At 38.4% G+C, this 15,342-nt stretch overlaps 1 protein-coding gene across 1 annotated transcript in view; it reads left to right on the plus strand.

Moving 5' to 3' along the window:
- Positions 1-15,342, plus strand: part of LOC115212934 (ADP-ribosylation factor-like protein 1) — a 39,198-nt gene that overhangs the window by 12,053 nt on the left and 11,803 nt on the right. The window contains exons 2-4 of the mRNA XM_029781773.2: positions 5,455-5,589; positions 7,179-7,260; positions 12,252-12,363. Of these exons, the coding sequence (XP_029637633.1) occupies positions 5,455-5,589; positions 7,179-7,260; positions 12,252-12,363 (329 nt within the window). The remainder of the gene's footprint in view (positions 1-5,454; positions 5,590-7,178; positions 7,261-12,251; positions 12,364-15,342) is intronic.

The raw sequence follows: 15,342 nt of genomic DNA on the forward strand, positions 1-15,342 counted from the left end.
ACCGTCATCGTATCCCGAGTCGAGCACTTACAGTGGGTGGGTGAGACCTTAAGGGACTACGAAGCGGTGGCAGGAGCGAAAGTCAACCGGTATAAATCGGTCGGCTTGCAACTCAGCACCTAGAGGGGCAAGTCGATGTCTTCCATCAGCGTTGTAGGACGTTGGACGGAAGGGCCGGTGAAAATGCTTGGAATCTGGTTAGGTCCAGATCTCCAGATAGAGAAGAATTGGAGCGAGGTGGCGAGAGAGGTGGCTCTCCTAACTCAGACCTGGTCTGAGCGGAAGCTGTCCTTGAAAGGGAGGGCAGAGGTGTTTATCGCCTCTGTAATCACTTACCACCTGACCGTCATGCCTTGCCCCGATTCGTGGCTGGACAAGCTGGAACGCATGCTCTTTCGCTTTTTGTGGAGGGGCAGCAGACCTCTTGTAAGGTGCTCTATTTGCTGCCAAAAGCCGCTGAAGGGTGGGTTAGGGATGCCGTGGCTAAATATGTGCTCAGGCTTAGGCACCTCTGGCTTTACCTGGACGGTGAGCAGGTGTGGTCTCCGTTCGTCAAGCTGTTATTTCCACAGTTCACATTGTTTACCAAACTGAACTCATGGATCAAGTGTAGACCGAGGTTGGGCGCTTGGCATGTAGAGTGCCATCAGGCATTTGTGCTTCTCTCCCAGTCGGGCAACGCTGGTGACGGGGGAACTACCTCATTCTTCTATAGAGGGTTAGTAGAGTTTAAGTGTGACGACGTCCTGGGAGAAACCCTGGGCTTCAATGAAAATCAACTGGCCAACCTGTTCCAAAGAACATTCGGTCCAGGGCCTATGGATAATTACCAAAAGTCCCTGGCCTGGCAATGTTACAGAGGAGCTTTACCGGTTCGAGATAAGCTCTTTAGACATGGGTGTGCACCTTCGCCGGTTTGTGCAAGATGTGAGAGGGACAGTGAAACTGTCCTGCATGCGATTGTGCAATGCCCCAAGGTGACTGAACTCTGGGCTTATGTCGAACACCTGCTGTTGCATTCGAGAAGAGTACAACTGTGAGCGAATCTGTATTAAGATAGTTCCGCCGACCTCCCTGAATAGGGAGGAGCGAGCCTGTTTTCTCTCGGTAGTTTGCTGTGGCGAAACAATAGTATGGAAAACGAGAGTAAAGGAATTGCACAGGCAGTTTATCTCCAGTCTTGAACTAATCGACTTTTCGTTTTCCACATGAAACGGAAAATAAGGCTGGAGAAGAAATGCCTGTCGCAAAGTGTGTTTCGTAAAAGATGGAAGTCTATAGCAAGTATGTTGCGAGTGAAAGAACCTGTTTAATCAAGAATGTAAAAAAGGAGAAAGCAAAGTCTTCAATGTGGTTTGTGGGGTCAACCGCGTCCTCCGCTTCATTTTGTGTTAATCACTCATTCTCATTTAACTTTATATATTTTAATTGTTTGTTTATTCATACGTTTCGTTTCATTCGATACCCTGACCCCAATGTTTGTTTTGTCCCCTCTTTTTCTCAACCTTATGGTGAATAAAGAAATACTCTCTCATATATATATATATATATATATATGACAGGCTTCTTTCTACCAAATCCTCTCAAGGCTTTGGTTGGTTCAAGGCTATAGTAGAAGACACTTCCCCAAGTTACCATGCAGTGGGATTGAACCCAGAATCATATAGTTGGGAAGCAAACCTCTTGCCACACCTGCACCTAGTTGATATTATTGGAATTATGTCTTTTATTTGCTGTTAGATTTTAAACAATCCTTGAGGGATTTTTTGTCTTTTAACTTTAAGGATAAGATTTTTCAGCTCGCTGTAGATGTGTGCTTATAGTGTGGAACACTTTTCAAGATATTTTCCCTCAGCTTTACGGCTGATAGTCATTAGATTGTATATGTTTTTGTTAGTTTGTACATTTTGTCTGTCAGTCTATGTATGTCCATTTAATCAGAGCAAAGAAAACAATCCTCTCCATCATTTATGCCAATTTTGCCTGAAGTGAGCTTCACACTAAAACAGTAAAACCTGATCTAATCCTGCTGGCCGAGTAAGCTGCTGTAAGATGCACTGGGGAAATAGCATTGCAGCTGTCATTCGTGATTTCTATGAGAAGATAGCACTGCAGCTGTTACTTATCTACTAAGCACCCTTGAATAAGCTTTGCAATTTCTTTCCTGAAAATTATGAATGTCATAGGTGCTTTTATACTAAAAATGAAAGGGGGAGGGGACAGGGTGGTTGGTGCAAATGGGGGAGAGGCAAATTAGTTATAAACTATCTAATTATGTTTGAGTCAATAAGATCTTAACATTATAGAAATATGCTAAGGTTGATTAAAGTTGATTAAAGAATCCATAATTGTATATACATGAAACTTATAAAAAGGGGGATATGCTTAGGTAATTATTGAAAAGGAAAACAAAGTGTGTGTTCATAACGACTATATAATCTCATTTTGAATGCCTGCATGCATGCAACTGTGTATGAGTAATCAACTGGTTGATGTATGCAGTGGTGGGAAACTCTTGAGAGCTGAACAGCAGGTCTACAGAGAAGAAACTTACCCTGAAGCAAGTGTTTTGGCTCTTCTTACACTCTAAAGGGGCTGGACTGCATCCAAGTCATGACTCCTTGGTGCTCTTCTGTTGACTCTTTTTAACCATTTCTTACCACTGCATACATCAATGGTAAGAGGTGTGTGAGTAATCAGCTGGTTGGTGTATGTATCTTAATATCACAGTCTCTCTTCTCTTACTACAGAACAAAAAAATTGTTGTGGTGTTAGAGACATTCACGTTATATGTGAATTTTTCTTTATATAAACCTGTAGGTCTACAATGTTCGGTATGTCTGCTTGATCTATCTTTTCTGCTCTTGTTCTTTTCGCTTTCCTGTCTTCCTATCGTATTTTTCTGCTCACAATCAGTTTTTAGTGACTGGGTACTTTTCTGCAGCACTGGCATGGGTGCTTTTATGCAGCACCGGCATGGGTGCTTTTACGGGACATGGCCGCTTTTGTGTGGGCGCGGGTGCCCTCTACGCGGCACTGGCACCCAGGAGTCCACAAGACTAGGAATACTCAGCTGAAGAAAGATGCAGGGGATGCCTGTATGCAAGGACAACCACAAGCTGCCAGAAGTTTCCATCCCTTGCTATCCCCTCTGTGAGGCCTAACATCTGAAGATCCTTTCTTACCACTTCATCCCATGTCTTCTTGGGTACACACTTTCCCTCCACTTCTTTATGCAACTGTCTTCATCTTCATTATTTCATGTATGCTTTCCATGTTGGCATAGGCTGGAAAAATCATTGTGGAAGAGTCATTCTTATTGGGAGATTCTGCTCCTAAAGACTGATGCTTACATGTGTCATTTGGCTTGGTTTCTATGACTGCCACTTAACTGAGTGTACTGGGTGCATTTTATAATTGCACCAACATTAGAATAGTCTGTAGCCTTAGGCATGTAGACTGTAGAAGGGAATAGAAGAGGGTGTAACAGCAGAAAAATTAGAAATGGATAGTTGGGAGGGGGAATAATTGTGTAAATGTAGAGAGTTCTTAATGGATTAGGGTGTAGGAGGATGAGCTGGAGAGATTTGGAAGGACCAGAATGTATTAGTTGGTGGAAGGTGCAAGAGAATAATGCGGGATAAAAACAGGGGTATTTGAGGGTGGAGTTGATAGAAAAGTGATTGGCAATAGCAAAGGTTAACAAAAATGAAGGTAAATGATGAGATAGAAGCAAGAATAGGTGTTGATTGGTAATAGCAGTGTCCCAGGAGGAATGGGGTCAGTGCTGGTTTTTAGTACAACAGAGCAAGGTGAAAGTGTATTGGGCAAGGTGGTTCTCTGCAGCCTCTTATACATGGAACTAGAGAAAGATGGGGTTGTGTTGGCAATGTGAAGTGGCTGGTGCAGTTTGCATAGGTGGTGGAGAAATAGAGGGCTGTAGAGAATGAGGAGACAATCAAGGAAGAGGGATGTGAGAGGGTAAGCTTTGCATGGAACAAGTACACACACACATCTTCTAGACACTACTCTTATGTCAGGGTATGTTTTGCCATGTGTGGACTGGTCTTCTGTAGTCTGCATTTCACCAATTAGTATATGCCTTTTTTCATCTTTTCTGTGAGATAAAGCATCTTCGGGTCAGTTTTCACCATTTTGTCTGAAGTCTTTCATGGCCTCCCTCTTTCAGATTTCACTAACTTATGCTACACTCATCCTCCATACATATCACATGCTTGTACCAGCACAGCCTCTTCTTTTGCACACTACGTCCGGTTTCTCATTACATCCAGTTTCTTTTTATTTGGCTCGTTTGTATTCTGTTGTTCATTTCTGTCTATCCATTGCAAGTCCTCTGTATTCAGGGCCTATCTTTCACTATTATGCAGGGTTGCAGTTCTAACATGTCATAATTTACTCTTCACTCTGAGGGAAAAGATTTTTTGTTGTTGTAGCTCTGATCTTTTTTCAACCTGTTCTTACCCTAGCTACGATACTTGCTGAAAAACAATCTCCCCTCTTAATTATGTTAGTTATATAACAAGATACTGATTACTTCTAATGAGCCTACTGGACATTTCAGAGACTGTTTCCAGTATACTCCTAGTACATATTGCTTTGTACATTTATCACATACAAAACTTATCTTCTTTGTGATCTTGCCTATGGTTCCACTGTATCTCTTCTGTGTCCATAGATTGCATTGGGTACTATGTGTGAAGTTTTACTGCACGTTGATCAGTACCAGGGTCTTTTTTTTTTTTTTACTTTCTAACGTCTTAGCTTTGTTTTTTTGAGGCCTGTTTTAGGTTTTGTTTTCATACCTGAACCGTTTTCTCCATTTCAGTATAAATTCAGCAATGAGAACTAGACTTTTGGCATAGGGAAGTTCCTCCAGACACCTTGTCTGAAGCTTTTCTATAATGGTCTGTCAGATTATGATGAATATTTCTAAAAGCCATCTCAGAGATATTTAAGGCCAGCTGTCCATAGGAACTTCTAGACAGAAATCACAAATATATATAAGATTTCAGTGGTAGTATGCTCCTGTTTATCATGTCAACTTTTACAGGAAAATTTCTAAATTTCTAAAAATCAAGTTAATATCAATTTCTATCATTTATAGTAACAGGTAAGTATTATGTTCAAGGGAACTTAATAGTAAAATTATAAATTATAGTGAAAGACATAACATTGGAACTGAATATTTCTCTGTTGAACACATTCACTAACATTTACTGCGATTTAATCAGCAGTATCTTGTTAAAACATCACAAATGTCTACATGTATCACTTACATGCCAGAGATAAGATATTTATGATTCATGACTGAAGTCTTTTATAACACAAAGCTGTAATACTATTACAAAAATACATACATACACACACACATGTATGTACATTCACACATTATATATATATTTTTAAATGACTTATTCTCTTATTCTGTTGTAGGTGCAATTCTCAGTTATTTCTCTGATTTATTCCGTGCTAAAGAACGGAGAATTCTTATTTTGGGCCTGGATGGAGCTGGTAAAACTACCATCTTGTATAAATTACAGGTTGGGGAGGTAGTAACCACCATTCCTAGTAAGTACAATTAATTTTACTTATATTCCATTTGCTGCTAACCCTATTTTTCTATTTGTTCTCTACTGGTTCTGTAACCATTGGAAAGAGAATGAAATTGTAAAGAAGTCAGTTGTTTTACAATCAAATTCAATAATTGAAATCTTCAAACAAATTTTTTAAAATGTCTGATTTGAAAAGATAAAGGTAAAATACTTGCTCAATTATTATTTTCATAGGCACTGACATGGCCGTGTGGTAAGAAGTTTGCTTCTCAACTACATTTCCAGCATCAGTCACACTGTGTGGTGCCCTGAGGAATTTTTTTCTATTGTAGCCTCCGGTCATCCAAAGTGTTGTGAGTGGATTCGGTCAACAGAAGTTGAGAGAAGCCCATTATGTGTATGTGTGATGTACTCTCCTTGCTAAAACATCATGTCATAGTTGTAAGAGTATCACCTCATGCAAATGATGTTCTTCATTCCCAATCTTTTGTGAAAACATGTCTAGCCATGGGGAAATATTACCTTCCTTGGAAATACGTGAGGGTTGACAACAGCAAAATCTCCCTTAACAACAAAATTCCATATGACTCGTGAGCATAGAAAAATGGCCAAACTGCCATTAAAACGATGACAAATTCATGTTGGGCCAAGTGTTGATAAAAACAAAAACAGAACATTTCAGAGAAGCTACAATTCTGCTTCCAATGTTTTGAACACCTTAATGAAAAACTCATAACAGAATTGTTTCGTTACGAAAGGAAAGGGTTGTCATGAAATAACAATTTGATGCAGTGTCGTAGAGTTATCTAGAAAATAAGAAAATAATTCCTTATATAGACTCTTGAACAGTAAATGATGGTGATAATGAAATAAATAGATTTTGAAATGAAACCTGTTCAAAACTTGTGTGGATTTGCAGAAATTTGAATATTAGTAATCTTGCATAATTAGTGGAAGATGGGCTGCTTTAGGATTTGTATTTGTTTGGTAGATGCACTGGCAAATTTGTAAGCAGTACTCTGGTGTAGGAATATTGTTCATTTTATAGGTCAGCAGCTATTTGAAGCAAAAATATCTGGTTCTGAAGATGAATTCCAGTGTTTGTGACATTGTCTTTGCTGTGTTTAGATATTGTAAAGTGCATGGTTATTTTATCTCTACGTTCCTAAATCGTGAGAATATATTTTTATGGTTAGGTTCAATTAATGTTTTATTTTTGCTATTTATGCATTAATTTTGTACAGCTGATTTTGAAATCTTTCAGAAAGCTATAAGTGTTCATACTGTGTTAGGCAAGTAATAAAAAGAAAGGGAAGGAATTTGAAACCAGTTATACCACTTTTGGTTCAGATTTACCCAAAACTTTGAGACTAAGTACAAGGCATTTGTCTAATGGTATCTGTTCAGTTAACTATGTTATTCCCTTACAAGTTTGTATTTTTGTACTAGTGTAAAAATGTGTAAAAAGTTTGCTTTATAATTAAGGTTTATATAACACTCTATATTATTAAATTATAAAACATTTTTTTATATATTCTTAACTATATGAACACTTTCATCAAAACTTGACACGAGAAATTAAAACCACTTTTATTTTGATCACAGCTATTGGTTTTAATGTGGAGACTGTTCAGTATAAAAATCTGAAGTTCCAAGTGTGGGATCTTGGTGGCCAAACAAGTATTAGGTAAGTAATGTGTGTCAGTTTTTCTCTTTAAAAGGTAAAGTATAGAAAGTATATATAAAAAAAAAAAACGTTCTATGACATTTAAGGTGCATGGCCCAGTGGTTAGAGCTTTGGGTTTGCAATTGTGTCACTATGAGTTTGATTCCCAGACCAGGCTGTGTGTTGTGTTCTTGAGCAAAACACCTTTTCACATTGTTCTGGTTCACTCAGCTGTAAAAATGGATTGTAATGTCATTGGTCCCAAGCTGTTTCGGCCTTTGTCATTCTCTTGGACAACATCCGCAGCATGGAGAAAGGAGACTTGTATGCAAGGGGCAACTGCTGCTTTTCTACCAAACAACTTTGCCTTTTCATTGAAGTATGACAACTGACTGAAGCGACAGTTGTTAGCCTAAGGCTATAGGGAAACTGTCATTGAGGACAGTTGTTTCTTTAATGTATTGGTAGTCGTATGAGGTGAGCTGTACAAAATCTTTAAATCATAGATTGGGATTAGCCTCCGAGGTTTTGTGAATTGGGAAATTTATTGCAGACATGTGTGCCGAATATTTCTTGAAAAATCCTCTTAAATTGGGTGGAGAAGGAATGTATGTAGAAATAGATGAATCAGCTTTTATCTGATGAAAGTTTAATGTTGGTCACCAAGTGAAAACTCAATGGGTTTTCAGTGGTATTGAATTAGGGCAAGGAGGAAAGTGTTTTTTGGCTGCAGTTCCAGACAGATCAGCTGAAACGTTATTACCAATAATTCAATATATATGCCCTGGAACAACAACAACAATATCTGATTTATGGAAGGCTTATAACACCATTGCAAACCTTGGTTACAATCACCTCACTGTCAATCACTCAGCTAATTACATCGATCCTATTTCACATGCTTTAATCAATCATGTAGAGGCAATGTGGAACAGTGCCAAAAGATGGGATAAAAGAAAAATTGGAACAGTAAGGACGTTTTAATAGTTACTTACTTGAATTCATATGGTGATATCAATTTAATGATGATTGGTGTGAGAGGTGTTTATATACTATAATTTTGATTGGTGTGAGAGCTGTTTATAATCTATAATTTTTTTTTTTTAAATGTTTTGTTAGTATTTTTGTTTTAATTTTCATTTCTTATTAAATATATTTTAGTTGTCACGCTTAAACAAAAAATACTTCAGCTGTCACGCAAAACCTCCTGTGTAATATGTATGTGTGCTTAAATGAAACAAAAAAGCAAGCTGTCACAGTTAAACGACAAAGTGCCTGAAAATTATTTATACAAAATGATTTCATTATTCCAAACATTTTTTTTTGCTAAACAAAACATGCATGGCCAGTAGAATAACTTATTAAGCATAACACTACCAGTTAACCATTTTTTTCTTTTCATTCAAATTAACTTGAAATTGTCTCGTGAATTTCTTATGGCTTTGCAAATCAGGTAATTTTGGTGTTCATTGACCACCATTTATAATTGCTTCCCTTCGAAGTCTTTTTTTTTAAAAAACTATTTTTCAAAATTTCTTCTATAACACACATTTCAGTCATTTGGACAAATATTTCTAAAATACTAGAGATCTAAAGTAATAATGCATGTGTGAGTGTGTGTGTGTGTGTGTGAGTTGTAAATCAGTTTCAACAAAATGGAAAGATAATTTTAGTAAATTAACGAAAGATTAATTAGCTATTTCTGAAATCAGAAATATATAGATTATATTTCTGATTTCAGAATCTTTGAAAATTTGTTCATACAAAAGGATGGTCAATGATAATAAATTTCAAAACTTAGGACAGAGTGAAATAGACATTCCAAACATTTGGACTAACTAATTAAGAATTATGGGATTGTTGATATGTTTTGGTCAGAATTTTTAAGGGTCAAAAAGTCAAACCCTATTAGTGACATCAGTTACAAAGAATTGTTGACAAAGAACTGATAGAAAGGGAAGGGAGAGCAGAGCTAACATCAAAGCATGACTTCCACAGTTATTTTATCAAGATAAGAATCTTACAGGTATTGACTTTGCAGATAGGCAGAAGAGAAATGATAGTTATTGAAAGATAGGAGGGTGGGGGACAAAAGATTTCATATGTGTTATTCTTTAAGCATGCCTAGAGGAAGCAAAATGGGAATACAGCAAAGTATCACATTTGGACAGGTTTCCTTTGAAACGAAGTAACTATTTCAATTCAGTTTCCAATAATTTGGACAACTTTTCAATGTGTTTATAAATACATTATGTTCTTAAATTAATTTTTGAGTCATATAAAATATCAACAGACATGAAGTGCATGACTAGCATGTCTTGACTGCACGCCACTGAGATATATATATATATATATATATATATATACATATATATATATCAAACCGCCCAACCCGTTTCAGCTGAAATGGGTTGGGTGGTTTGTCGGGCAGAAAACTGCACCAGACTTGTCTGTTTTGGCCTGGTTTTTTCAGCTGGATGCCCCTCCAAATACCAACCATTTTACAGTTTGGACTGGATGCATTTTGCATGACACCAGCACTAACAGGGTCATCAAGCAATTTGCAAGACAAGGAATCTTTGAGAGGGGAGGGGGCATTGGAGGAGGTGATCTTGAGTCAGATAATGAAAGGTTAGTGTGACATACTCCTTTACTCTGCATAGTCTAAGGACTACAGCCAAACTGGAATAGATACACTGTACCCCTGCATGAAGGGCATCTGTCTCAACACATACCAGCATGGAAAGGTAAACATTAAAAACAATGAGGTTTAGCTACAAAATCTTGATTTCTTCATTATTGTTTCCTTGTGACTTCTATAATATTACTTATACATTTTTTTTTTTGTAATTTTCTTTATCACTCCTCTATTGCCCCAAGCTAAAATTCTATTAAAATGTGCTGAATCAGTTTACATTAAATTGTTTACATTAAATTGTGCAGAGAGGATCTTTTGGCACATGTCAGTATGTTAGCAACTTTACTAAATTAATGAGTTCTTTCAATTTCATTTTATAAGAAAAACAAACAAAGAAAAAAAATATGAAGTATCAATAAGACAAAGAAGTTACATGTAGGTCCTGTGATAGTGAATTCAGTGAGATAACCAGAAAATAAGATATTTCTTGAATCTCTTGTGCTAGTGCCACATTAAAAGCACTCAACACATACTGTGAAGTGGTTGGCATTATGAACAACATTCGGCTGTAGAAGCCAAGCCAGGTCAGACTGGAATCTGTTGCTGCAGCTGTCTTGCTTGCCAGCTCTGGTCAAACCCTCTAGTCCATGCCAGCATGGAAAATGGACATGAAAGGATGTTGATGATGATGATGATTTTGCAAAGAAAGATAAGTATAAATGGTTGGGTTGGCTCTATTAATCCTTTAGTATTCACTTGTCTCTCATTAATCTGCTTCTTTGGAGCTTTCTAAATAATTTCAAGGTTAAAGCATGACTCGACTTCTGAAGGACAGTATTTTACAATTTTTACATCTGTCATGTTTTATGCCTATAATTTATATTTGTTGAGCTAGAACAGTTATGAGTACCTTGCAGCACACCTGACAAGAAATTACTTTTAATCTCTGTGCTAGTGCAGCCTGTCTGATGATGGTCAATATCTCATATGATCCACTTCTTTGAAAAGATTGACTATACTTTATCTAGAGAATGTCTTCAACAGAATTTTATGCATTGTAATCTTGTGAACTAAAGAGGTCAGGTACATATGAATGTTTTATTGTTGTTCTTGTGGCTCTTACGTAAGTTTTCAGAACTCTTTTGGGAGATGAGGGCTGTTATATACTGATGACCTCAATCTTACCGTAGAAGGTGTTACATAGTTGCTGAAAATAAATATATATATATAGACAACTACTAGCTCCTCCCCACCAAAATTAGTGCAGTTTTCCCCTATCTCCTTTCTTAATGAAAAGACAAAACAACTTGCATCCATATAATTCTTTCTTTTGCATGGTGTTGAACAAGTTCAAAAAGTTTTCAACCATCTTAATTTGATTAAACACAGCAGTTTATTCACACCCTTTTCAATCTTTTAGCTGTGCCACTACAGAGCATGAAGAAACACTGGCCTAAAAGATTATCTAACTGATTCAACCATGTACATGCTGTAACTCCTTGGCTGTCACTTGCTGCCATTGAGTATGACTTAGTAGCAGAAAGAAAAGTTAGATTATTTTTGACGTGATGAAGGGAACCACAACAACAACGTTTGGTTATTTTGTGGGATTGCAAACCAAATGCATTTACACATTTTGCAGAATACTGTTGATAGTCTGGTCCTGGGGAATTAGATCTTTCTTTTTTCTCTCTGTTTTTTTTTCTAATCTAGTGTGTTCCTGTGACAATAACAATTTATAAATGCCACATATACAAATGCTCATAGTGCATATAACTTATTAGAAAAAATACATTTTCACTTTGTCATAGTTTACATTCAAAAAGTATAAAAATTGTATTTAAAATTATTCTCCGTGTTGACTTTATATTATGGAAGTTCACTCACACACCCTCATTCTCTCTCTATGTCTGTCTGTCTCTCTTTGTCTCTGTTTCTCTGTCTCTCACACACACTTGGTATTGATGGTTGTTTTAGAAAAAATAGTGATCTGTAAGAATATATAACTCTGACATTGAAAAAGAAATAATGAAACCAGGAATAAACGATTTTTTGAGTAAATGAAACAAATAGATGTTTAAACATTTACTTATTTCACTTATTAAATATCATTATTGTAGATTTCTGTTTTTGTTCCAGGATTTTAATTCATAAAAGTGGCCTCATAAAAATGACATTTATTATAAATGCAAATATACATGTAAAATTAATTGCAAATTAGCAAATCTTTTCAAATTTCTATTTGAAATATGTATAAATAAATGCCAAAAAAAAATAATGGTAATTGTTTTGACAAATGTTTCTAGAAGCTACAAAGAATTTTAAAAAGTATTTCTAAAAAATTTTCTCACATTTTAATTTTAATTTTTTGCAGACCATACTGGAGATGTTATTATTCCAACACTGATGCAGTCATTTTTGTTGTTGACAGTATGGACAGAGAACGAATAGAAATATCAAAACGAGAGTTAATGTCTATGCTTGAGGTAAAAATTTTAGCTATTTCCTATTGTATTATCAAGGTATTTTCTAATTATTATTTTGCCTTTCACAGAGCTGAGACCTATTTATTATTATTATAGCAACACTGGTGAAGAAGCATTTGTTCACAGTTTGGTATCTTTTTTAGTTATAATTTTTCGTTTTTCATGTGATATAAGTCTGTAATAGTTTGCACTTGTTTTTTAATTAAAAGCTTGAAAGTGGTGTCACCACTATTAATGACCAAATTCTTAAACACAATTTTATGAGAACAACTGTTGTTAAGTAATTCAAATCAGCCCAGTTGAAATCAATACACGATGATGCACAGTTGCAGACCTTAGATTGTAAACAATGCAAAGCACTAGCATCTCAAATCTACTATGCTTCAGGATTGTGTGGGTTCATAGTATTCATTGCATATATACTAGTTGATGTATCCAATGTTCTGACGGAACAGTTTTTCTCAACCTTTTTTTACCCTTTGGTTCTCATTTTACTTTACTGGACCCCCTTTGTCATTTGATGTTTAAAAAATCCTATTGTATTTTTCATCATCATCATCATCATCATTTAGCGTCCGTTTTCCATGCTAGCATGGGTTGGACGGTTCAACTGGGGTCTGGGGAGCCCGAAGGCTGCACCAGGCCAGTCTGATCTGGCAGTGTTTCTACAGCTGGATGCCCTTCCTAACGCCAACCACTCCGAGAGTGTAGTGGGTGATTTTATGTGCCACCGACACAGGCGAACGGCCACGCTCGGATGGTGTTTTTATGTGCCACCGACACAGGTGCCAGACGAGGCTGGCAGACGGCCACGCTCGGATGGTGTTTTTATGTGCCACCGACACAGGTGCCAGATGAGGCTGGCGGACGGCCACGATCGGATGGTGTTTGTTACGTCCCCAAAGCACGGAGGCCAGTCTATGCGGTACTGGCTACGGCCACGTTCGGATGATTTTCTTGTGTGCCAATGGTACTGGTACCAGAAAGATACAAATTCCATTGATGTTCATCTATTTTGATTTGTTTTGATTTGATTTTCACTTGCCTCAACAGGTCTTCACAAGTGTCACAAGAAGGAAGGTATGCACAGGTGGACTGACTACGTCCCAGGTAGGGGCCACGGGTTATGGCCTGACTAGTCTTGCCGGGTCTTCGGTTGGTGTTTTTATGTGCCACCGACACAGGTGCCAGATGAGGCTGGCGAACGGCCACGATCGGATGGTGTTTGTTATGTGCCCACGTCACAGAGGCCAGTCGATGCGGTACTGGCTACGGCCACGTTCGGATGGTTTTCTTGTGTGCCAATGGTACTGGTACCACAAAGATACAAATTCCATTGATGTTCATCTATTTTGATTTGGTTTGATTTGATTTGATTTTCACTTGCCTCAACAGGTCTACACAAGTGTCACACACTTGCCTCAACAGGTCTTCACAAGTGTCATAAGTAGGTGTCACACACTTGCCTCAACAGGTCTTCACAAGTGTCATAAGTAGGAAGGTATGCATAGGTGGACTGACTACGTCGCCGGGTCTTCGGATGGTGTTTTTATGTGCCACCGACACAGGTGCCAGATGAGGCTGGCGAACGGCCACGATCAGATGGTGTTTGTTGTGCCCACAGCACGGAGGCCAGTCGATGCGGTACTGGCTACGGCCACGTTCGGATGGTTTTCTTGTGTGCCACCGGTACTGGAACCACAAAGATACAAATTCCATTGATGTTCATCTATTTTGATTTGGATTGATTTGATTTTCACTTGCCTCAACAGGTCTTCACAAGTGTCACACACTTGCCTCAACAGGTCTCCACAAGTGTCACACACTTGCCTCTGCCTCAACAGGTCTTCACAAGTGTCACACACTTGCCTCAACAGGTCTTCACAAGTGTCATAAGAGGGAAGGTATGCACAGGTGGACGACTACGTCGCCGGGTCTTCGGATGGTGTCTTTATGTGCCACCGACACAGGTGCCAGATGAGGCTGGCGAACGGCCACGATCGGATGGTGTGTGTTGTGCCCACAGCACGGAGGCCAGTCGATGCGGTACTGGCTACGGCCACGTTCGGATGGTTTTCTTGTGTGCCACCGGTACTGGAACCACAAAGATACAAATTCCATTGATGTTCATCTATTTTGATTTGGTTTGATTTTGATTTTCACTTGCCTCAACAGGTCTTCACAAGTGTCACACACTTGCCTCAACAGGTCTCCACAAGTGTCACACACTTGCCTCTGCCTCAACAGGTCTTCACAAGTGTCACACACTTGCCTCAACAGGTCTTCACAAGTGTCATAAGAGGGAAGGTATGCACAGGTGGACTGACTACGTCGCCGGGTCTTCGGATGGTGTCTTTATGTGCCACCGACACAGGTGCCAGATGAGGCTGGTGAATGGCCACGATCGGATGGTGTTTGTTGTGCCCACAGCACGGAGGCCAGTCGATGCGGTACTGGCTACGGCCACGTTTGGGTGGTTTTCTTGTGTGCCACCGGCACTGGTACCACAAAGAATACAATTCCACTGATGTTCATCTATTTTGATTTGTTTTGATTTGATTTCCACTTGCCTCAACAGGTCTTCACAAGTGTCACAAGAAGGAAGGTATGCACAGGAGGACTGACTATGTCCCAGGTAGGGGCCACGGGTTATGGCCTGACTAGTCTTGCCGGGTCTTCTCACGCACAGCATACTTCCATAGGTCTCGGTCTCTAGACATTTCCTTAGTGAGACCTAAAGTTCGAAGGTCGTGCTTCACCACCTCATCCCAGGTTTTCCTGGGTCTACCTCTTCCACAGGTTCCCTCAACTGCTAGGGTGTAGCACGATTAAATATTATAAGGAATTGCCTAAAACAATATGACCAATTTATTGCACATAAATCTGAACCACAAAATCTTATATTGACTCCGCTTGAAACCCACTGGAAAATGCCAAGTGGATAACTCAGCAGAGTTGTTCCTTTTATGCCTAGTTTTT

Source organism: Octopus sinensis, linkage group LG6 (genome assembly GCF_006345805.1).
Source record: "Octopus sinensis linkage group LG6, ASM634580v1, whole genome shotgun sequence".
NCBI lineage: Eukaryota > Metazoa > Mollusca > Cephalopoda > Octopoda > Octopodidae > Octopus > Octopus sinensis.